General features: G+C 37.7%; 1 protein-coding gene across 3 annotated transcripts in view; it reads left to right on the forward strand.

The window, feature by feature from the left end:
* NIPBL (NIPBL cohesin loading factor) overlaps positions 1 to 24,334 on the forward strand; it is a 140,891-nt gene that overhangs the window by 38,758 nt on the left and 77,799 nt on the right. For all 3 annotated transcript variants that reach the window (XM_071581344.1, XM_071581345.1, XM_071581346.1), the window contains exons 2-8: positions 7,141 to 7,284; positions 9,646 to 9,811; positions 10,886 to 11,016; positions 14,412 to 14,511; positions 16,053 to 16,204; positions 17,087 to 17,247; positions 21,342 to 21,435. In XM_071581344.1, the coding sequence (XP_071437445.1) occupies positions 7,221 to 7,284; positions 9,646 to 9,811; positions 10,886 to 11,016; positions 14,412 to 14,511; positions 16,053 to 16,204; positions 17,087 to 17,247; positions 21,342 to 21,435 (868 nt within the window). In that variant the 5' untranslated portion in view covers positions 7,141 to 7,220. The remainder of the gene's footprint in view (positions 1 to 7,140; positions 7,285 to 9,645; positions 9,812 to 10,885; positions 11,017 to 14,411; positions 14,512 to 16,052; positions 16,205 to 17,086; positions 17,248 to 21,341; positions 21,436 to 24,334) is intronic.

The raw sequence follows: 24,334 nt of genomic DNA on the forward strand, positions 1-24,334 counted from the left end.
CTGCTACTGCTGTCATTGAGCAGCAGTGACATCAGTGTCATTGTTATCAAGTTAGAGCAGCAGAGACTAAAGGAGTGTGACAGTAGTCACAGATTAAGAAGCTGATTGCTCTGACTGTATATTCCTAAATGGGGTGGTGCCGTGGTGTTATGGAGAGCACTCTGGACTCTGAATCCCAAGGACCTGAGTTCAAGTCCCGTGGATGCTCAGCAGGGTCAGCCCCAGTCAGTGCCGGGTGCTGTGACAGTTCCGAGGACTTCCCTGTCACTGTCCAAGCTCGGTCGGCCGTGGCAGACGGACCTCAGGAGTTAAACGGTGGGGCCAGTTCTGCACATGCTGTACCTCATCTAAAATATCCACTGTGCAGGCTGGAAGGGCACACCCATGTGGGGAGAGCCCTGCCCAAATCTTCATTCACAACATCTGTCCATACATACACATTTTCCTAAAGATTGCTTTGTATTCAGAAGCGACTTAAAATTGTACAGTACAGTACTTTTTGGTAAGGTTTCTTTTTTTACAGAGATTGTAGTTTCTAGTGATTTGAGCACTTACTTTTGGAATAGTTGTAGGAAAACACATTATGCTAATACTGGTTTAGAAGTTGTGCTGGATAAATCCTATCTCCAAGTTGTTAATGTTTGGCTTGTTTTGTCAGCATCACTGATTCTGCTGCCTGATCACTTTGGGAACCAAATATTCAGCTTTCACTGGTACATACACAGCCCCCCCACCCCTGCCCACACCATCCCTCTTTCTCTTCAGTTCCCCCAACATGCTGCAGCCACCCCCTGGGGCTGTTCAAGGGAGATAAACACCAGGTAGCATCGCAGTTTGCTAAGTTACTGTTTTAACCACAGGCAGCTGCATCACACAACTGATTAATTACTGTTTGTTCCAGTACTGAATTTTTCTGAGATTGAATTAGTTTTAAATGCTTTATATTGTGAATGTGTATGCTTGCCCTCCAGCTACTTAAGTATTACACTATGTTTTGGCAGCTGTATCTCCTTTATTAGTGTGTTTTCTGAAGTATTTTTGAAAACATTTAGTTCTGGAAACTTAATGACAGTGTATTAAACTGTAGCTCTGGAATGAAAACCAGAAATCTGCCCTCTTGTGGGTAAATCAAAATGATGTATCTCAGTCACAGTATCTTTACTGAGAGCTAGAATATATTCATTCATCCTCACTGTGATTCTTCCTCATCTTTTAAGCAATTTTTTTAGGGTAGCTTACAGACTGATAGCAAGCAGAGATTCATGTAGTTACTAACAAGAGCAATAGTTATTGCAAAATGTGGAAGTTTAAAACTGGCTCTGACTTGGATTCTTAAAGTTGTAGTTGCACATTTGTGTGATTTAAAAGAAAATGTTCACTGCTCATCTAAATTATAAATACATAATTGTACTGGTTTAGTTTGAGAATGCAGGTGAAGAAATCAACTTTGATCATGGTACTGTGGTTACTTCTGTGTGATGTTACTCAACATACAGGAAACTCAAACCACTTTTTAAAGTATTTTCACCCTAAATAAAGATTTCATAGTTTAAACTAAATAAAACATAACTGTATTCAAATTATTCTGTTTAACACAATGCATTTAAAAAAGGAAAACATAGATATCTGATATTATGCTGATTTAAAGGTAAACCATCAGGAGAAATGAACCCAACTCAAAAAAGATTACAAGTCAGTGTTATAATTTGCTAAAAAGATTACAATAAATACAGTGTTACATCGGAAATTTGGTTTTAACCCACAAAACCAGATGTATAACCCATCACCCTGTGGTACAAACAGAATGGTAGTTGTCAGCCCCTATGCTGAACACCACGTGGGCCCCCAGAGTGCAAAGGGAAAGGAAAATAAACCTGTTGGTGAGGACAGTGGTCTCAGTCTGGTTGAGAGTGGCAGTCACAGTCCTGTTGAGCCTCTGGTCCTCCTCTGGATCTGATGAGTGGTACCAGAAGTCCCCAAACCCAAAGGTTATGTATGCTCAGGTTCAGGTGGGAATGCCCAGTACCTCTGCCAGGGCAGGGAATTTCCCAGTGTGTGATTTAACTCTGTGAGCCATGGGATATTCTTGGAATCTTTGATGGTCTAGGTCATTGCAGCTGCCTGTTGTGCCAGTCCCTAATGGGCCAATAGCAGAGGTGACCCCTCAGGCTGGGTGTGAAGGTGCTGATGCCTCCCTGGAGGGGAGTTACCCCAGCTGAGTCATTGGTGTGAAAACAGAAACATTCCTGTGCCTCACAGGGTTCTCTAATGCTGAGCTGGTAGCCTGAGATGTGAGTGTGCCCTGGGCAGCTGCTGCAAATGGTCCATTCATAACAGTTCATCAGGAATGATATAGAGAGTGTAGAACAGACAGTTTTGGTTACACCCACACAGTGACAAACCGGTCCCAGCCCTTGTAACTAGGGACAAATATCATAGCCCTTCTCTAAAATTTAACTTCAGTCCACCTCATTTTGTCTCTGTAATTTTCTTCTTGGCGAATATCAGGTCAGTCATATGTAAGTTACTGTTTTAAATCCAAAAATAGTGTAAGTTAAAGAGTACCCTGGAGTATGAGGAATGATACATTTAAGTGTACACAGGAATTTTTTGCATACTGAGATTGTTTATTTATCATTTCATTACTACTAAGCCTTTGTATTAATGCACATGAACAGATTATTCCCTTTATTTTCTTCTCATGCACGCATATAAGGAAGCTGGGGAAGAACTGTCATTTTTGTTAGGGAGACAAGATGGTTTTTCAGCCAAGAGGAATGTTTCATAAATGCAGAGCTTCTATCATGATACCCAGTGGTCAGAGTCCTCTCATCATTTTGTTTATACTCAGATGCTGCAATATCTGAAAAAACAGAGTTGCAGTTTTTTTCTTTTATTATTGTATTTTTATAGAATAATTTTGTTTGTTGTTTTGTTTGCTTGGATTGTTTCTCTGTTCTCTTCTTGTGGTGTCTCTTCACTGGATGTCCCTTTGCTTAAATTGTTCACGACTTTCATCCTCTCTTCCTCAGTTTTACCCATGCCTGTCCATTCTCTCTGTAGAGATTTTTTATTGTTGTTGTTGTTAGTTTTCTGCTCTGCCATTAGTCCAGGACTATGGTAGAAATGCAGAACGTGTACAGGGATGAGTTGCAGAGAGTCCATCCACATGACAGAGCCCAACCTTCTGCCTCTGAAGGCAATCAGTGCTTGCCATACCATGGACTGTTTTACCAACCACATATTTGGTTGATAAACCAAATCCCTCCAAACCCCAAAATACACTGCCAAAACTGAACAACCTGCAACATTTCAGATTTAACATTTTGATAGGCATTTTCTTTGGAATGTTAATTTCCAGTAAAGGAGTATGTAGATAATTGGAAAAAAAAAGGAAGTATAACATACAGAAGTAGCATTTATCCATAGCATAAACATTTTTAGTATTACTTTTCTTGCTATCTTGGCTTGGTTTTGCTTTATTATTTGTGTTATGATGTTAACTTTTTAAATGTTTTATTCTCAAGAGGTGCTGCCATTTCACTGTTTCCCTTTACTGTGGGGTTCTTTGTATCAGTTCATTTATACAGTGTCGTTCCTTCCCCCCTTAAATGTCTTCTATGGTATCCGTTCTTTCTTAAAAAGAAACAACTGTCAAACACACATACATGGAATATACAAGACCTCATGTGCATTTCTCCTGCTTTGTTTGAACTGCTACACTTCAGCCCACGCATTGTTTAAAAGCTTTCCAGTGCAGTTCTTTGATTTCCTTAGTTCAGCTAATGTAACTTCCATTTTTTCAGTTTAGGGCTAAACATGTTGCACAACTAGTCACAGTTACTGAACAAAGCTGGTAATGGAAAATTTTAAGTTCTGACTAAGTTGATTCTTCTCCACTGATTTTGAGCTGCAGTGTAGTACTTTTAACTCTTCAGCATTTGGAGAATGGAGTTGGGGGTGGAACCCAACAAAACTTGTCTGTCTGTCAGGATGTTAAGTATTGCATGCTGTTCTGATGTTTTCTGTGAAACAACTTATGTCATCTTGACCTGTTGATTGACCCTAACCCTAACCCTAATTGTTTTCCCCCTTGATGCTTGAGATTTTAAAATCCTTTAATGAATGCATTTATTGATGTTCTCAGTGGCATCCAATCTGAGCTGTAGTTTCACTGGATCTTGGACTCTAATCCTGGGATTGAATCTGCCAGTTTAAAACATGTGTTTTTGCCCTCAACACAACAGATGTAATATTTGGACACAGATATTACTGTGTGGTTTCTTCATATTGTGTTTGTTTTATAAACTAATCCCGTCACTTAATCCCATCAATCTCTCTTTTTGTCTTGTTTACTCTCCTCTGTTTACTCACCATGTCATGCTTACAAAAACTTCATGATGTCAGAGATAGACTTCTTGAACTGCCATGCTTCATTCCCAGCTGGTGCAGCCAACCACACTCTGTCCCTGCTGTAACATCTCTGTGATCCATCTTTGCAGTAATGGTGTTGCTTCTCTCTGCTGCTCCTGATGGGGGGGGGCTGTTCCAGAGGGGGCAGCTCTGATGGGGAGAGGCTCTGCTCTGATTTGCTTCTTGCTGGTATTGACATGCCCATTTATTGTAGTCTTTGCTTTGCTCTGTCGAGTTCATAGAATCATAGCTTTGATTGGGTTGGAAAAGATCTTCGAGATCATCAAGTCCAACCCTTGGTCCAACTCCAATCCATTTACCAGATCATGGCACTCAGTGCCATGTCCAATCTCAGTTTAAAAACCTCCAGGGATGGAGATTCCTCCACCTCTCTGGGCAGGCCATTCCAATGCCTGATTACTCTCTCTGGAATTAATTTTTTTCTGATCTCCAACTTAAATTTCCTCTGGTAGAGCTTGAGCCCGTGCCCCCTTGTCCTATTGCTGAGTGCCTGGGAGAAGAGACCAACCCCCACCTGGCCAGAACTTCCCTTCAGGAAGGGAACTCCCAAGTAGTTCTTCCTTTGTAACTTTCTTTGCCCACCTTTCAGAGAGCAGCCATGTCCCTTCTTGCCCTTTGTTTTGTTAGCTAAACAATCCACCTCCTTTTACTCTCCTCTTACAAAGAAAGTTTACTTTTCCCCTGACCATTGGAGTCACTGCACTTGCTCCACTCTCAGGTCTGGATCCTGCCAGTTCAGGGTTCTTACCATATGTCTGTGGAGGTTTCTGCTCTAAGCATCTGGTTTTGGGGTAGGTTTTCCTATTAAATATCTGTGTAATTTATTTATTGCAGCAGTAATGCTGGGAAAGAGCTTGAATTAGGAGTGACAGCTTCTGTGTTAACAGCTTTCCCAGATGATGAGGAAGGGAAAGTGAACAGACTCTTTCCCCTTGTTTTTCATTGTTTCTGTGCTAAATATACATTTCTGATGCCCCTGGTTAGTGGTGTGGCCTTAGCGTTAATGCAGTTTCAGTCAAGAGAGATCATCAGACATGATACCAGTAGCGTGCAAAAGGTATTCTCTAGTTTCTAACTTTCAGTGAAAACTCAGATTCTGAAAGTGTTAGCTCCCATGGATTTGCTGTTGCAGATTGATTGTGAGACTCCTCTGCAGTATTTTTTTTTCTTAAGAACTGCTTATTTATGGAACTAGGAAACCACTGAAATTCTGTGTGTTTTTCTGTTCATTCTGGGTAAAAAACCCTTGAGTATCAAGTAGTACTTGAAACTACTGAGTGTCTGAGGGATGTTTTCTCCTGGATTAAAAAACCCATAACACAGCAACCCACACAGAATGTCTGTCTGTAGCAATTTCCTTATTTACCAAATTTCTGTATCTGTATTGTACTATATTTTCAACTTTAAAAAAGGTAATTTAGTTGAGAATGTGTTGCTGTGGCAGGTGCAGCAAAGGAAGTGAACTCATTGTCAGTTCTGTTTAACCTCAGAGCTGGTATTTTTTTCAGAGAATTCAGTTCTGTACCAATAGGGACGCTTTGAGAAGTTAATTTCAGCGGTTTGTGACAACTTTGAGCAGGAAGAAGATTTATAACATTTTGCTTCCTTCTCTGACAGTCTGTGTGTGTTTATAAGCAGTGGTGTCCTGTGTATTGCCGTTGGTGTGGCAAAAGAAAAGAATGAGGTCAAAGTTACTAAGAAAATGACAGGGATCTCCTGGTGTGTAGGTATTTTATATGTAATTCTCAAAAACGTAGTTTGTAAAGCGTAAGTAAATAATGAGATAAGAGAAATGCTTGCAAAGGAACTCTTTTTACTGTTCCCAAAACTGTTAACACAGGTGCCTGTTTACATTAGGTGACCACATATGTATCAAATTCTTTTAATGTCGTCAGGAAAACCATGTTCATTTCACTATATAATAGGGGATTGCAATGTGTGGTGTTTAAAACTTTTTGATGTTTTGGACCTGCTGTTACTTTTTTTTAGTAATTTAGTGGATTTCCTTATAGCTGGGATCTTTATCTGTAGTGAAAACTATAGTGACTGAACAAATTCCTTTTTCTGTAGTTGAAATATATTGTTTTATAGAAAATAAATGAGCTAGTACAGTGGTGGTTAAATTTCTTTTTTCCCCAGAGGGATTAATAGAATATCTGATAATAGTTTGACCAGATAGAGTTTTATATTAAAGAGATATTTCCAGAACAATTTGGAAATAACTACTGTTTCTATAATGTGCTAAGGTTTTATATTTTCAGTGTATTTGCTCCTTGATTTTTGCACTTGTAAATTAGTCCTTTTGTACTTGGTAATCTCTTTATGAAAATACCTCCTTCTGCGTATCTATGAAGTGAATGTAACAGCTAATTACTTAAGGTGGTTGTGCATTGAGTGCTATCCATTGCAGTGTGATCTAACAGAAGGTTTGCATTGGTATTGTATAACCTGACCAAACTCCTCTTTTTAATTGCCTTGTCCTGCGTCTCTTTGGGGTGAAGGGCTTTTGAGAGCAGAAAGATGCTTCTTTTCATTGTAAAATGCCACTCCTTATTTAAAATCTGCCCTGTTCTACTCTGGAAGTAGTTTATGTAGCATGCATCTAAGGGTAGTGTTGTCTAAGGGTAGTGTAATGAATTTGAAATTCTAAAGAAGTAAACTGAGAGTTTAATATTGTTTTGTTCTTTTTGTTTGTTTTGCTTTTAGTGCTTGGGAGATGGGAAGTAATGATAGCTGGCACCTGAACTAAAATATCTGTGTAGGCACTACCATCCCAGAACTTCAGGATGAATGGGGATATGCCTCATGTTCCCATCACTACTCTTGCAGGGATTGCTAGTCTTACAGACCGTAAGTACTCTGTTTTAATTGTCTTATCTGTGCTATTTTCTACCTTCTCAGTAAAACTTGCAGTTTCAAAATACTGAAAAGATTTTTATTTTAAAAATTGTTAGGGTAAAATCTGTTTAAATCAGACTTGGCATTAAAAATGTTAATTTTGTTATTGTTTTAATTTTAAAAATCCATCCAAATAAAATATGCTAATTTAAGCATGAAATGTAGGTTAAAAAAGCCCTTAAGGAAGCCTGACAAAAATAAGAATTCGTCATTTGTTTGGAATATCATTCAGTAACTTAACTGGGTACCAGACAAATAAAGGTACAAATAAAGAACAAAATTTAAGTAATAAAGTACTTCTCTAAAACCCATATCCCATCATCTTCACTGGAAAGAGAGAGACACAGGATTGATTACAGTGGTGTGCAAGTAACCAAGCAGAGTTATGGAATATGCTGAATATACTGGAAACGCCATTCCTTAGTTTGGAACAGAGTACAGAAGCAGTTGCTGTAGGTAACAGGTGCAAAGAGTGTCTGCTGGAATAGAAACGCCTTTCTGAGCTGTTCTGCTGACCAAAGGTGTGTGTGCTGACTTCAAACACATCAGAAAGGCAAAATGCAAGGAAAGGAAAAGGACTATGTACATTAAAAGCTGATACTGAAGTAAACCCGAATGGTTATAATGTGACCAAAAATAGATTTCTGGTGGAAAATAAGAGGAGATTTATTGCTCCTGCTCCAGTGAGGTCACTGAACAACCATTGCAATACGAGCAGCTGGGACAAAGGTGCATCTTGTTTATTTCAGGTATATACAATATATAAGAAAGAATTTATATCTCAGTTGTCTGTCTGAGAATAATTGGACTCAGTGGCCCAGGTGCTGCTTCTGAGTTCTTATTTTTATCGTAACACTGTTGAAAATTGGAGACTTTTCAGATACACTGAAGGTACATACCCAGCAATTGATTTTAATTGCCTGCAGTGAAAAAGGCAGATGTGTTGGAGGGAAGAGCCCACTCCATGTCCTTCTGGTATTCTGAAGGAAAGTGAAAGATGCTGCTTATGTATTTAGATGTTTATGTGTGTATTTTATTATGTATAATAATGGACCATCAGGATGCAAATGGTAAATTCCTGGTTTGGGGCAGTTTTTCAGCATTAAGATTTGCAGGCAGTGTTACTTAACTGGTAGAAGTCACAGGCTAGACTCGGGTGAAGGAGTTTCTTTAAACACTGAACTGGAATTGACAAGACCAGTTGTCCTAAAAGTGTGGAGGACATGATGCGCAGAAACAGCAGAGTAGGCTAGCTAGATAGCTAGCTCAATTTACTCTCTATTAATCAATATGTTTTGCTGATTTTGCTAATTTTTCCAAGTTTCAGGCACGTTCAAGGTAATCTGATGCAAGTAATGCAAGCTAGCTATTTCAGTACAGTTCTATTTTTATTTTTTTTCTGAAGTTATTTCTAGTGGTTCAGTTAAAACCTTCATCTCAGAGTTGTGATCAGCCTCAGAACTTGACATTAGAGTCAGCTTGTTTTCCTGGGCCCATGGAAGCGAGAGAGGTGTTTGGTCTCTTTGGCTTATCTTCACAGGTCTGGTCTGTGTAGTTCTACCAGTCATCTGGTCAAGGTTTTTTATATGGTACACTTCCTTGTTATATATGAAGATTTAAGAATGCCCTGTGAAAGTATAGGGTGCTCACAATGTCTCAATGTCAGTGTTTTCACTGAACCTTTTTACTGAGATTTGTGAATAAGTTCAGTGACTGAATTGACACATCAGTGAACATACCAACCAACAGCCCTTTCCTGAGAAGGTAACTAACACAGGAGTAAATACTACAAGAGGACAACAAACTGAGAATTTAGTTAGTGATTTTAATTGGTTGTTGGGTTTTTTGGTTTTTTGGTGGGTTGTTTTGTTGGGTTTTTCTCTAAACCTTACAAGGTGGGAATACTAATTAATTATTAAGGTCAGAGCAGAAAACTGAAAGTATATGCTCAATGCACTTACAGTACTGCACAGAGCTACAAGAATTTCCCATTTCCTTTCTTTATCAATGCTTTTGCCTTCAAGAGAAAGCTGCCATAACATATTAAATAGCTTAATATTCTAGAATATTTAGAGACTGAAATATAGCTGTGTGAGTACAAATGTGGGTGTGGGTGAGTAGAGAAGGGGTGTTGCGTGAGGGGGATGTGAGAGAGAGTGTGTGTGTTCATGATCCAAAAAAAAATCCTCCCTATGTTTTAACTCTAGTTAGCAGGTTTTCTTTCTTAATCACAAGAGAGTAAGAAGGTGTTCATATTTTTATGTTTGTGTTTCATTAAGTGATTCTGAAGTTCTCCCTGTTTTCTGGTAACAGTTTTGAACCAGCTGCCTCTTCCATCACCTTTACCTGCTACCACAACAAAAAGCCTGCTTTTCAATGGACGGATTGCTGAAGAGGTGAACTGCCTTCTGGCTTGCAGGGATGAAAATCTGGTTTCACAACTCGTCCACAGTCTCAATCAGGTGTCAACAGATCACATGTATGTATTTTGAACTTCTACATCAGAAAAATCAAAGTTATCTGAATTGGGAAGCGTGTTTGTGAGAATCTGAAAATGAGAGCACGCAGGTTTTTCACTGGGCTTGCAGTGTAAGAGCCAGATGTTTCAGTCAGACATTAGTGTGTCCCACAGTCCTTACCCATAACTGTGGGGGTTATTTCATCGGTCAGATGCTTATTCCCTTCTTGACAGTTGGGAGTTCATGGTGTTGATTGTGCAATATTAATTTGTGTTCGACATCAGTTAATAATGTGCATAGACAAAAAGAAAATCTTCTGACACCTGTGAAGGTCTGATTAGGTATGGAGCTTAAATATTGTAAGAATTGAGCTATCGAGTATGCTAATGTATTCGCTTTTTTTTTATTTTTATTTTTATTTGGTGTCCTTTGAATTGTTTTGTGTTGACAACCCTGTCTATTTCCTACATGTTCTAATCAATTGTTTTGATAAAATGAAAGTATTTTTTAAAAGTCCTCAGAGCAAACAAAACGAAAGCACAGATGCATTTCTGGAAAATCTGTTACCTTTTTTTTTATGGTTCAGAGGGAATCCTGTGATCTCAAAGATAGGCAAATTTCCCCTTTTCAAAATAAAGGATTTTCAAAACATTGGGTTGAAACCTGAATCTTACACAACCATGCATATGTTACCTTTCACTCCTAAAGTAAAACATCCGTGATTGTGTGCCAAAGTGTTCTTTTATGAAGAAAATCATGATTTAAAAGTGAGCATAAGAAATTTCTTACAATAGCCTAAATCTGACAGCCACATATATGTAAGTGCTTAGGAACAGAAGGTAGCCATGAGGACTAGCAGGAATATTTCTTCTGCCAATCCTTAAAGAAGAGAGCAAGAAAAAAAATAGAGGTAGAAAGCAGTGCTTTGCAGACTTGATTTTTCCTAGATTTTAACAGTAAATTGTCTTCTTTCATTTTGGTTTTGGTTATTTTTTTTGTTTGTTTTTTTGGTTTGTTTTTTTTTACTTGACTCATAGTTTCTTATAATTTGAAAATGCATTTGCCTCTTTATTTGCTTACTTCCACAATTCCAGAGAGTTGAAAGATAACCTTGGCAGTGATGATCCAGAGGGAGATATACCAGTCTTGCTGCAGGCTATCCTGGCAAGGAATCCTAATGTTTTCAGGGAGAAAAGCATGCAAAACAGATACGGGGTACAAAGCGGTAAGGATTTTTGATTCTTTATTGATTGCATTTTATGTTGTTCTGTAAGTTCAGGGGACTAATACAAACCACAAATCTGTATGTGGCACAGCTGTTGCATTTATGCCTTGCTTTGTATTTGATAATGATATAAAGCTATGTACCTCAATATATTCTAAGAGTAATTGTATTAAAATAAGAGTGGAAATAAAAGCTACCACGCATTTTTCCTAAAAAATGTTTGTCTCACCTCAAAGTTTAATCTCTAGGACAAGTGATTGGATTTTACAGTAAAGCAATTTTATTTGATTTTTTTATTACTACGTTCATTTATTTGTCTTAGTAAATAATTGAATTTGGAAAACTATGCCTTGATCTTCCTGAACATTTGTGTGACTGTCGAGTATCCCTGCAGTGATAGTTCTTAATAGTTCTGGGGTAAGAAATGAGGTTGGATGAGCCACACTCAGCAGCTCCTCCCTGCCACTCATCTTAGCAGTTTGTGATGCCCTACAGAGTTTGTCCTGACAGCTAATCCTTCTCTGAGGTGTAATGAATTATACTGCTGGGTAGCAAAAATGAAGGGGAGAGCAAGTTTAGGACAAGAACTGTTTTTAGTTATGATCAAGTAGTGTAAAGGGAAGTGTCCTAAGCAGGCCCCCTTGGCCTCCCCTTCCTGCCCATCGCTGGCAGATTCAGCAATATTCTAACTCTTATTCCCTGTCTTTTGGTAACACTCACATTGTGAAATGGTCTTCATACAGCTTAGATTTTTGAGACTGTGTTTTATTACCAGGTTGTCTGAACATACTGAGTCACATCACCATTTGGTGTCAGGCCTAACATGGTACAAAGGTGAAATGTTAATTTTATTGTAACTTTTTCATCAGACCACACGAAAGCTTCTATTTGCCATCTCACAGCTACTCCTGTCTTTCATCTTAAAGTGTATGAGGGAAGTTGATTGATTTATAATTCTTTATTTAAAATTGAGATACTGTTTAATTTCACATTTCACATTACTTTTTTCTCTTTTGCCTCTCAACACTTTGGCTTTGTCTTTCAGCAGGTGTATGTTGGAAGATCAGCTAAAATAGTTTATTTCAGTAACAGTATTGATGGCATCGTGTGGGGTTCAGGGAGAACTTCATATTCACTATAAACTATTTATCAGAACTTGTGAATTTGGGGAGATTAAAATCTTAACATTTTTCCGTAAACATCAATGACTTCAATATTATTTTTTCATTTATGCAAGTATTCAAGTGCAGTTGTCCTGGGAATAAGAGTTTGTATTTGAGTGAAAAATCACCTGCTGGTGAGCTGGCCTATCTTTGGGATACATGCTGTAACACACTTTAGTTGTACAAGAATTTTTGGGTGACCTTGAGGTGTGTTTTTATGAAGTGCATTCTTTGTCATTTGGTCAGACTACTAAAGTGGATTACACATAATCACTTTTTTCCAAGAAAAAAAAAATCATAGTAAGACTGGGAGTATATGTAGGGAATCTCATTCTAGTAATGTCACTTTTAGGATGGTGTTTTCTCAAACCTGAACATTAACAACATTCAAAATTAAGGTTGCATTTAAGGAAGTTCTTAAATAATTAAAGTACAGAAATACACAGTGGAGCCATAAATCTGCTGCTTAGTGATACAACAACAATGTGAAAAATGTGCAAGAAGATACTATAATGCCAGTGATCAATTTCAGACTAATTTCAAGGTGTTTTAAAATTAGGGAGGAGAACATAAATAGGTACATTTTTACAGCATTTACAAAGAGCACTCTGCTTGCAGCACAGATTTGAAACTTCATCTGTATAATTCTTCCCCATATGGGCATATTCTGTCAGGTTTCTGTTCAGGAATGTTAAGTTTTAGTCATTTGACTAAAATACTGTACCTAGCTGCTGGCTTAAGGAAACTCTTCGAGTTTCATCCTTACTTGCAAGACAGCCAGTGTCCATTTCAGCAAAGTTTGCAGAACTTGGGGAGTCCCCCTCTGTTACCTGGGACAGTGAAACCTACTCTGTATTGAAGTATGGAGGCATCTCAGTTTTTTAAGCACAACTTGCTTCTCTCCTGTTAAGGGCCAGTTTTGTTGTGCACGAGTGCTTGTTGTGCAGCACTTGGGCTTCATTCCTGTGGGATTATCACCTCTCTTCTCCACTGAGGGAAGTGGAGGAGAAAAGAGGGTGACGGGGAAGGTTCCTGAAACTAGTTTTGCTTATGTGAATATTGCAGTCATTGAAATTGGTGCCACCAGCTGTAGGATTGACAAAAATATTTCAAAAATTTTGTCTTGGGGACTTTTTGTCAGTCTTCTAACTTTTGGTTTAAAATACTTAAACTACTGATGAGCTTTTAGCTATGGCTGTGGATCACGTGCTGTGGCTTCCCAAGCTGCTGTGTCCTTGTGAATTCTGCCACTTTTTTAGCTGCAAAACATTACATTCTGTTGCTAAAATAATTTAAAATTAATTTAGTTTTTGTGTTTCTGTATCACTTTAATGTTGTGTAGTTCTTAGGGTATTCTTTATACCTTTATAAAAGAGAGGGGAAAAAGAGATTCCTTTAAATCAGGATAGAGTAGAACATTTAAGTTGAGAGGGACCTGCCATGGTGATACAATCCACTGCCTGACCACTGCAGGGCTGACTAGAAGTTGAAGCAAATTAAGGGCATTGCCCTCTTAAATTAGTTTCAAGAGCATTGATACGTGTGGCTGGCCAGCTGGTTCAACACCTGAACAAGGCACGACTGTGGGTATTTACAGGCTGTGTGGGCCCACATTGGGGGTGTTGGTTCTGCTTTGCAGTTGAAGCATTTCAGCACCATCTTTGATAACATTTCTTACAAGTGTAATGGAGGTGGAATAGAAAGCTTTTGTCTCTGGATAGAAAGAGACCAGTAGATTTGGTGGGAGCAGTGTGAGGATCTTGCAGCACTCAGCCCAGGATGGTTGATTGCTGTGCCTGCTCCAACAGTGGGAGATAAGGTGTTCTTCTGACTTGTGAATCTTCTACATCTTTTACTTATTGACACAGTGACTACATACACACCAGCCTGGGTGCACAACACATGTCCTGTTTTAAAGTGTTTCTATTTACTAGTAGGTTTTGGCTTAGAAGGCTCTAAGGAATAGAAGGAGCTACTGTTGGTATTTATAACTGAATTAATACAGCTTTAGAGAAGACTTTTGTATTTCATGATGTAAAATAGACTTCATACATGATTCAGTAATTTCTAATGTTTTCTAACAGTTGTGAGTAGATGACTGTAATGTCTGAAAAGTTTATAATCTCATTAAAGTGTATTATCTCATTGTATATAATTATTTCTGGAAAGAGAGACTTGATTGATTGAAAAGGAAATACATGTAAAGTAATGCTACTGTCTTCTTTTTAATAGGGATGATGATGTCGCAGTTTAATATTTCTCAGAATTCCATGCGTGGTAGTCCTGCATCTTCCAATTATCAGCAAACCACTATCTCACACAGCCCTTCCAGGTAATCCTTTCTTTTCAGTGGGGCGGGAGGGGCAGTGAACTTCCCATTCGTCCTACACCAACAGTCAGTTCTTGTTGCAAATATGTGAGTGGAAGTTGATCAGTGTCAAGACAAATTTGCATTTGTCTGACAGCAGAGGGTAAGTTTCCTCAGATGGCAAAGAAATGTCTTTCTGTCAGTGAATTAATCCTTGTATTCTAAGGATTCATTGTGCTTCTTCTTTCTCTCTCCATCCCATAATTCTGGCAGACTTTCTTTCCTGTCTAAGAAGTCCCTCTGCTTCCTGCCACCCTCTGTTTTTTAATACACGTCAGAGGCTGAGGCTGGTGGCAGGATGAGGAGAGAACAGGCTAATGTGTTCCAGCATGTTCCAGTACCAGTGTGGCAGGATGGTGGGAAACACTTGTAAAAGTGTCAAGTGCTGCTGTAACAGAGAAATACAGACTTGGTGGTTTGGGCAGTCTTGCAGCAGTATCCTCGTCAAATTTCTATTTATCTTTCTGAGTATTTGCAAATAGCATGTGCCTATAATCTAGGCCTTTATTAATATAATAAAGTACTGTGGGCCACAGGAGGGAGTTCTGTATTATGTAGTTTCAGTGCAGGTACGGGGCTTTAACAGGTTTCATCTTCAGCTATTAGATACCATTACTAAACTGATTTTAGATTTCACTTCAAATTACTGTAACTGTTTGGCAAATGAAGTGTTTTGTATCTTCACAACAACCAGTACACTTTTTAACTTTTGTATCTAAAAGGGACTTCAGGAATTTTTTTTAACTGGGAATTTTACAGTGATTAGTACAAAGTCTTGAAATCCTTGTGTTAAGTACTTGGGTGTTTATATGAAAGCTCATCTTCCTAGAGTTGCTATCTAGAACTGAGGGCTGTGAAAGTGTGTAGTGTACTTTCTGATGTATTTTTTTAGTTATTTTTATTTTGAAAAGTTCCTATAAGAATATAAGTAATAGTGTGCATGTATTGTTGTGTCACAAGTCAATGTTATTTTTGGGCCTTCTTATGTGCAGAGTGAGTCTTAAGATAAAGTCAGTGAAAGAGAAAGTTGTATTCAGTGGATTTTGACTGGCTGTCACATTCCTGTGTCTTGGCAGTTTAGTTCTGTTGGATGAATTTATTTGAAATATTACTGGAAAGTGATAGAGTATATGGCTCAGTGTTAATCATAGTGACCTCGTTGTTAATTAAAACTTTTGCTTTCACTTTCATTCAGACTTTTTAGACTAACTTTTGGAAATTGCAGATCTAATTTTAGTACATATTTGTGCCATTTAGGTGGAGGTTTTGTAAATGCTTTCTATTCTATTCCGACTTATTAAGTAATAATTGCAGTTGGGAAGGTATCAATAGCTCAAAGTGTTGCTTTTGAAGGGGGCTCTCCATTGTGTTAAGTTTTTTTGTCATAAAGAAATTTTATGAAATGTTCTGAAGGTATAATATTACAAAAGAAATAATAAATTTGTCTAAATTTTCTTTTACAACTTCTAAAAACTTTTCTTTTTTTAATTCTGTTTTATTTTTAGTCGGTTTGTGCCACCACAGACAAGCTCTGGTAACAGGTTTTTGGCACAACAGAACAGTCCAGTGCCTAGTCCATATGCTCCTCAAAGCCCTGCAGGATACATGCCGTACTCACACCCTCCAAGTTACACACCTCATCCTCAGATGCATCAAGGTGAGTCTGTGATATTTGGTTTGTTCTCCTGTCTCATGTCAGCTCTACTTCCATGTGTACATTTCACAGCTTTCTAATTCCTTCGAAGGAGTCGCATGCTTATGGACAATCTTTGAGGCAGGTGTATTTAAGCTTTGCTTTCCTGGCTGTAAACAGTGGTAGAATATACTTTGTTTAAAAAGCAAATAAATAAAAGGGAAGAAGAAAAGGAAAAGCACATACTCATGTTGCAGTGCTTTCCATGCTCCTTTTTTTACACCCATTTTGCATAGTTGCCATGTAGATAATTCTACATTGGTTAGAATTATGCTCAAGATACGCAGTAACTGCCAGAGATGACCTTCAGAATGAACAGATTCCTTTTTCTTTCCTTTTCTAAAAACAATCTTGAACACATGAACAGTGCTAAAGTATCTAGGGCATTTTTTTGTTGGTAAGTAGAATGCTCATTGAATTCTTTTTTAAGTATTTTTTTCTTAAAGTTTAGTGTTGTGCTTAGAATATATATAACTATTCTGTATGTAATGTTGTATATCTCATGAATACCTTGGAAGTTACAGGGTAGTGAATTCAAATTATATGGAATAAAGGTTTTCTGTAATCAGTAAGGAAGACACTGACTGTGACTAGAACACATGTGGAGAGACACTTTGGTAATCTGTACATGGAATTTAGGTTTTAAATCCTCTTGGAAAATCTTGACTATCTATTTTTAATCAAGGTATTTGTGACAGAAGGATTCAATTAAAAAGTTGTATTTTTGGTCAGATTCCAGACCTCTTACATCCAGCTTATTAAGATCTGTTGTTAGAGTGGACTTTTAAAGAGTTAACAGGTATGGGAATGTGTCCATATAGTTACTTGTATTTTTTTGTATTTCAGCTTCTGTATCCAGTCCCATTGTCACAGCTGGGATGAGGAATCTCCATGAAAATAAAGTTTCGAGCCAGTTGTCTGGAAATTCAGCTAATCATCATGCTGATAATTCTAGACATGGCTCAAATGAAGACTACCTACAGATGGTGCACAGACTAAGTAGTGATGTATGTCCCCTAAATCAGTTTATTATGATACAGCAAATATTTACTTTGATAAACAAGCATGTGTGTAGCTGCCATAGAAGTCAGTAAGTTTCTGATGTTGATGTATAAAACTCCTGAAGATGTGTTTCAATTTCAGATGTGTGCACTCAACCAGGCAACCTTTATATGTGAGATTTAATTTCTTCTGGATCTCTATTTCCTTCAGAATTGTTTGTTACATAAATTCTAATGAAATAAGGAAGAGTAAAAATTCTTCATCTCATGTGTTGAGTTGAGGATATGCTAGAGTGTCTCTAGAAGTGCTGTAGCAATATGTTAATGCAAACAATACTGGGTTTTAAATAGGTGTGAGTTAATTTATCTGTCTGGACATCACTGCAACTGTCAGTCTGACTGACCTATTGGATAATATAATAGTGTTGTCAAAGGCAAGAATTCTGTCGAAAGTTTTTTCTTCATGGTCTCTTTTGTGCTTTTATGGCCTGATTTGTTTGAAAGATGCTTTCCCTTAATGACTTTACATTTTGTGGGAGAAATTCCTTCTGATATCTTGAAAACCTCCACATTTTTTCTCCCACTTCCTTTTTTTTAACTGCTGGTGATTTTTCATCTTCATAAGCATCTCATGCTTTGGATGTAGCTTGTTGGGATTCTTCTTTGCAAGTTTGGCACACAGTCTCTCAAAAGATCTTGTGTGGAAGCAAAAAGTGTTGCATTCAACAAGTGTGCAATTAACGCCAGACTCCTCAAATGCCTTATCAGGATTAATGCAGTAGAACTCCAAAAGAGTTACCAGTTTTATTATTCATCTTGCTTTTCTCTTAAATGTAACAATTAAAAAGATTTTCCAAGAAGTAGTATCTTAAACAAGCGAGTGTTACAATGAAAGAATCTATCATAAACACAGTGATCAGATGTTTTTCTGTCTCTGCTTCTGTAATGTACGTTCTTCAAAGTAGGAAGCTATTCTTGGCATTAAATGTACACACATCCCTCCAACTGTGTTAAAGGGACATTATCAAAAGGATCTTGGTTTCGTTAAGACAATTAACAGAAGTTAGTTAACAGTTAAGACAGGTTTTTTTTTAAAGCTTTCATATTAGGATAATTAATTTCATAATTTTAATGACTAAACATTTAAAAATACTCATCCTTAATTTTGTGATCCAAGCAATGCAACTTTATTCTAGTTCATAAAAACGTAGGATTGAAACTTTCAAAATGGACAGACTGTGAGATCAAAGTATACCCTCACTGGTTGGTCTAATTGGAGAAACACTAAACAAAAAGTAGTAAACATTGTAAACTTGCACTTCTGTCCTTTTGTGCTCTTTCTTAATGGTGCAAATGTGCTGCGTGTGTTTTATTTGTAATTACCCCTTTAAAAGCTGACCTTAGAAGTTGTTACACAGAAAATACTTAGAAGAATTTGGATTAAAGTTTTGCATCAAGGTATGAATAACAAGCTCAATGTTGCAGCCTTCTTTGGACAAGATCTTTATCAATGAGGATTATAAGAATCATAAAACTTAAAAACTGTAATTATTTTGATTAATTTTGGTATTTTATTGCTTAAAACAAGTTAATAGTTACAGAACATTGTGGATTTTTGATATATGATTCTAAAAAATTGGCAAATATACCCTTGAAGGCTCACTACACAAACATTCAATTTAAGGACAATTCTTTGGTAAACTCGAGAGCATTCCCAGAATATAATTCATCGTTTGGTGAAGCTCTAAACTAGGACTCTGCAAATGCACATTTCTGAAAGTTTGTCAGCTGTGTAGGAATGGCATCTCTACCCAAAAGGTCATCTACTTACTTAGTCTGTTTAGTTAACTTAGTAAAAGTTGCTTTTGCCTGTGCCCTTGACAGTCATAATTAAAGGACCTATCCTGTCCTAGTGTAACATACTTGCTAAGAAATTACTAAGCTTATTTTTCAGTATTTTGTGAGAGTTTTTTGAGATTTATTACAAGTCAAAGAAAAGTCAGTTTGAAAAAAAGTAAGTTCCATAATTTCAATGTGGGAGAAAAATTAGTAAGTCAATAGGGTATTAATTCAGCTTAACTTAAAAAAATCATATAAATTTAATATGCAGTTCATTTTATTGCACAGGATCTGAGGATTAGATTTCCTTGCCCATGAGAATTTCGTTACATGAGGCAACAACTCTTCTTGCAAGCACTGTTGGAAAAATAAGTGTAATTAGTACCACAGTGTAAGTTTTGTGTTTATTGTGCTGTGGTAGGAAAGAAAACAACCATCTGATACAATTGTAAGTGCCCATGAATGCTGAAACAGATGAAATCTGATTTCTCATGGATTTATGTTCTTCGCTGCATCATCAGCTTTAGTCCATAAATTTCAAACTCTCTCCTTTTCCTTGAGCAGTGTCAGCTGCACCTTCACAAGGGGCAGCCTGATCAGGGTCCAGTCTGTGCCTGCGCAGTGGGCAGTGTCTGCCAGGCCATCACCAGAGGGACTGTGTGGTCACCCACTTCTGCAGGTCTCTGCCTCCCTGAAATACCAGCTGAACTCTTGAAATTACTCCTCGATGCTGACTTTTGTCTTTCAGACACGTAAAAACGTAATTACAGTTGAACCTTCTAACATTCCATTAATTGGGTTGAGAGTGGTCAAAAGGATAAATATCAGACAGGCAATTCAGGTCTGTAAAAAGAAAAAGAAAGTGAGGAATGTGGCTTAAGACGTGGCTGTAATAATGCCAAGGTCATGGGGTCAATCCCCGGTGTGGGCCATTGACTTAAGAGTTGGACTCAATGATCCTCGTTGGGTCCTTTCCATCTCAGAATAGTCTGTGATTCTGTGAATATGAGAAACTGTTGCCTGTGTCCAGATACCTCAACAGGGGCCACGTTAGAATGTTAGCTACTGAAATCAACAGTTTATTAGGAAACATTTAATAACCTTAGAACTTCTTTGAAAACTTCCTTCCTTTGTAAAGGATGGACTTTTGCCTTGGAAAAAAATGGACTTCTGTCAATTTGCTTATATTTATAGAAATTGACTCTTCACAGATATAGGAGGTGTTACTTTGTTCTTTCCCACAACATTCCCGTAAATGCTGTATAAAAAACAGTGCTTAGAAGGGGAAATACTGTTCTGTAGTTGAAATTTATTTAGGGCACAGAGAATGATTTACCCCTGACTAGCAGAAGGCTCTGTGAAAGCATTGGAAAAATCCACATAAAGCTCTGAATGCAAAATGGAATAGTGAGTTCCATATTTGATTTTAGAAAGGCATGGAGGTGAGAAAGACACATTTACATTGTTAAAAGTGGACTATGGACATCATTGCAAATAGTACTATATTATGAACAGATTTTTCAAAAGTTAATAATTTCACTGGAACCGGTTGGGAAAGAGGTTCATTTTGCCATCGAGATGTTTCCTGTTTAGCTCTTGAGACAGGCCAATAACAAGCTAAAGTCATTCCAGTTGTGTTTTACACAAGAGTATCTCAGCTGCTGCAGTGGGAATTCTCGAGATTTTGTTCAGGGCTGAGGTGTGTATGCTGGAGGATATGGATTAATTTATATAGTGTTTGTATAGTATTAATACTCTGTATAACTTTTTATAGTATTGATTTGTTCAACCACAGAAGTAAGAAGGCATTCTAGATAAGCTTTTAAGGGTAGGTTAAATGAAAAAGTGATTAGTTTGTTTTAAAAATCTGCACTTTATACTCAGTTTCATTCAGGTGGTATTGTCTAGAGGTCATGTATCTGCTCTTCAGCTCTTTACTGTGAGTGCTTGCAGCAAAAATTTCTAAATGAAACCTTAGTGTAAACCAAAATGCTTATGGAGTTAGAAGACATGTACAAAGATTTATTTGTGTGTGCATATTCTGGTTACAGGTTCACATTAGGGCTTATTGTGCTCTGGAGTAGTGCTTATGTAGTACTGTAATAGCAGTCTAAGCTACAAGGTTCTAATGTAAATAAGTATTTTTCTTATATTTCTTGTATGCTTTTTTGTCCAATACATTTTATCAGTATGTGCACTAATTTCAGTTTTTAGCAGATGTTCATGTTCATAATGTTAATTTTTTATCATTGTCACTTTAGGATGGCGATCCTTCAATGAGGAATGCTGCGTCTTTTTCCTTGAGGTCACCACAGTCAGTCTGCTCTCCAGCTGGAGGTGATGGAACCCTTAAAGGTAGTCTAGCAGTCATATATATCTCAGTTTCTTTTTCCCATTTTCAAAGAACAGACAGTGTAAAGACTTACTTCGTTTTTCCTCCTGAAAGTACTAGAGTCTATTTCATTATGTTTTGGATACAAAATTATTTTGGGCCCTGATCCAGAAGAAATTTCTAATGGTCCGAAAATTGACTAATCATCCTTCAAACTAACGCTCAAATTCACGGAGGACAGAAGGATTTAAAATCCTTTCCAATATGAGGGTTAAATTCTTCATAAGAATGGTTTCATTGCTCTACATAAGAAATATTTCAAAGGCAGCATTACGAGTATTGAATTCTTAGCAGCTCAAAAGCGTTTTAACATGCAACACTTGTCTTAATTAGAATCAAAAAATTTGAAAAACATGAAAATAAAAGTAGTTCAGTGAACTCAATACACGTAGCATAAAGGAAGCCAGGAAGCCTTAGCTGTGAAGAAGGAATAGGAGCAACTGTATGTCAGCTGAGGGGGAACAGAAAAATTCTGCTCAAAGCCGTTCCTATGCAAAAATCCATTTGAAAAGGTAGGGGCTTGAATATATTCCTGCTAATTTTGTTGTTCAGTGCTTATATATTTACGTGGCAGTAGTTGAAAGATGCAACAGTTTCTTCTCTTTAGCCCTGAAACAAACAATGAGTCTCACTGGACGATCAGGTCAGGTGGAGAACAGGGTGTGGGGGAGGTTACAGAGAAGGTGAAGGTGTTCTGCAGCCTGGATAAGAAACACCTGTGGCAGGGGTGGACCTCAGGGCAGCCTTCCCATGCCTGTGAGGAGATTATCAGCAACACCTGAGTCAGGCTTTTCAGGGTTGTGGAGGAAGGATGAGGTACAAGGCTTAAATTTAAATGGCAGATCTAACTATGTCTGAGGGAAAACTTTTTCACTATCAGGACTGTCAAGCAGTGGGAAAGGTTGCTCAGAGAATCTGTGAGTTTTCTGTCTTTGGAGGTTTCAGACTGGATAAAGCCCAGCATAATGTGGCCTTGACTAACCCTGCTTTGAGAATGAGGGTGAACTAAAGATCTCCTGAGTTGCCTTTTTAACTGAATTATCCTGTGGCTCGAGTGGCACGTGAGAAGTGTGTGTGCAGGGTGCCAGCAGCATCAGTATTGCAGGGGGTCTTGTGCTAAAAGACTTGTTGTAAGACTTGTGTAAATGGCAAAGACTGAATGTGGTCATTTTTTGCTCTGTGTCAAACTTAGAGGTTTAACAATGGGTCTAAGATACTTTTCCCCTCAGATACGTAATTGCCACTCAGTCAGAAGAATTTTTGAATTATTTTTTGGTTAAAGTTGCTGCTGTTTCACTTGGCTGTCTCAGAACCCAGTTCTGACGGGATACCTTTTCAGATAATTTCTGAACAATCCAATTCACTTGGCTGTCTCAGAACCCAGTTCTGACGGGATACCTTTTCAGATAATTTCTGAACAATCCAATTGTACAATTCAGATTGTAATGCTTGAGTATTAGAGAGACTGAAAAAGTGCAAGAGGAGCTTTTTTATTTGTTTACCTGTATGTTGACTTTACTTTTCCCATTGATAAATTACATGACTGAAATACTGCTACTAATGGGGTTACCATTTTGCCTTCTTAAAGAGATTAATGAACCCTGATTGAGAGAACCAGTTCTTGATGCTGCAAGAATTTTGCCAGATTTTATGAGAAGTGTATGGAAGAGGTGTGAATAATTACAGTGTTACCAAGAACATGGGATCTCCTGAGTTTTTGGCCCGTGATTTGTTGTGAACGTTGGGCAGATAAATTTTCCAGTGATGAACGAACAAATATCTGTGCTGAGTTTTTTGTTGCTACTCTGACTAGCCCTGGAAAGTTTGGTTGACAGGTCACAAACTTTGATAAAGAAAATCATCAAAATACTTAATAGTTTGTCTGAGAGTACAGAAAGAATGGCACTAGGAACAACCAGTCACAGTCAGAGTGAGCTGTCAGGAGGGGTGTTGCTCTGCCCAAGCTTTCACGTAGAAACTCGAGGTGTTTGCAGAAGCTGCAGTACAGACTGCACCTCTGTGCCTTTGACATGGAAGCACCAAGGACTTCTGGAGGGCTGGAGGCAGCCTTGAATTAGCCACAGACTGAATGTAGTTGTCTGTGTGACAGAATCTGAATGAGGAAGAAGTTTTGTTTGCAGCCTAGGCAAATACTTGTTTCTTGGTTATTTACTTAATCAGTGGAGTAAAATCTCTCTGTTACGTAACTCTTGGCTTCACTTTCGCTTCAGTAAAGGTATCAGAGCAGCTGAAGTTTTATGCAGTAGTTTTAGGCTGGGTTTTATTCTGTGTTTTTTTAGGTAAATTTTTTGGGTTTAACTATGCAAAACACATAATGACTCTGCTTTCGCACTGTCATCTGTTGCCACACCCACTTTTCAAAAAAATAATTTTTATGAATTCTTCTTGAGCAATTGTCGTGAAGTGTTTTCCCTTTGCTGGTTCATAAAATATCTGCTGGATTACATTACTGAAGATGGTTTACTCATCAGAATCGTTTATCCATTTGTTCTACTTTCCTACTGCCCTGGAACCCCATATTTTATTTTACTTTTTAATTTTTTTTTGAGACAACTTCTAAAGATCTGTATAATGAAATCCTCCAACAGTGTTTTAGTCCATTGCTTTCCAAAGAGGAGTGTTCATATGATTTACAGGCCTGTTTCCATACAATTTCCTAAACACCTAGGAAAACATCTGCAAGGAATAGCAACAGCCCAACTGTGGAATTTTGTACTGCTTTCCAGGAATAAGTTGTATTCCCTCTAGAAATTGTTAATGGGTGTTTGATTACTTCCTGAATAATTTGGAAAGGTTACTTTTAATTTCTTCGGGCTTTATAGGACTTGCCCAGAGAGAGTC

This window comes from Pithys albifrons, chromosome Z (assembly GCF_047495875.1).
Source record: "Pithys albifrons albifrons isolate INPA30051 chromosome Z, PitAlb_v1, whole genome shotgun sequence".
NCBI classification, from domain to species: Eukaryota; Metazoa; Chordata; class Aves; order Passeriformes; family Thamnophilidae; genus Pithys; species Pithys albifrons.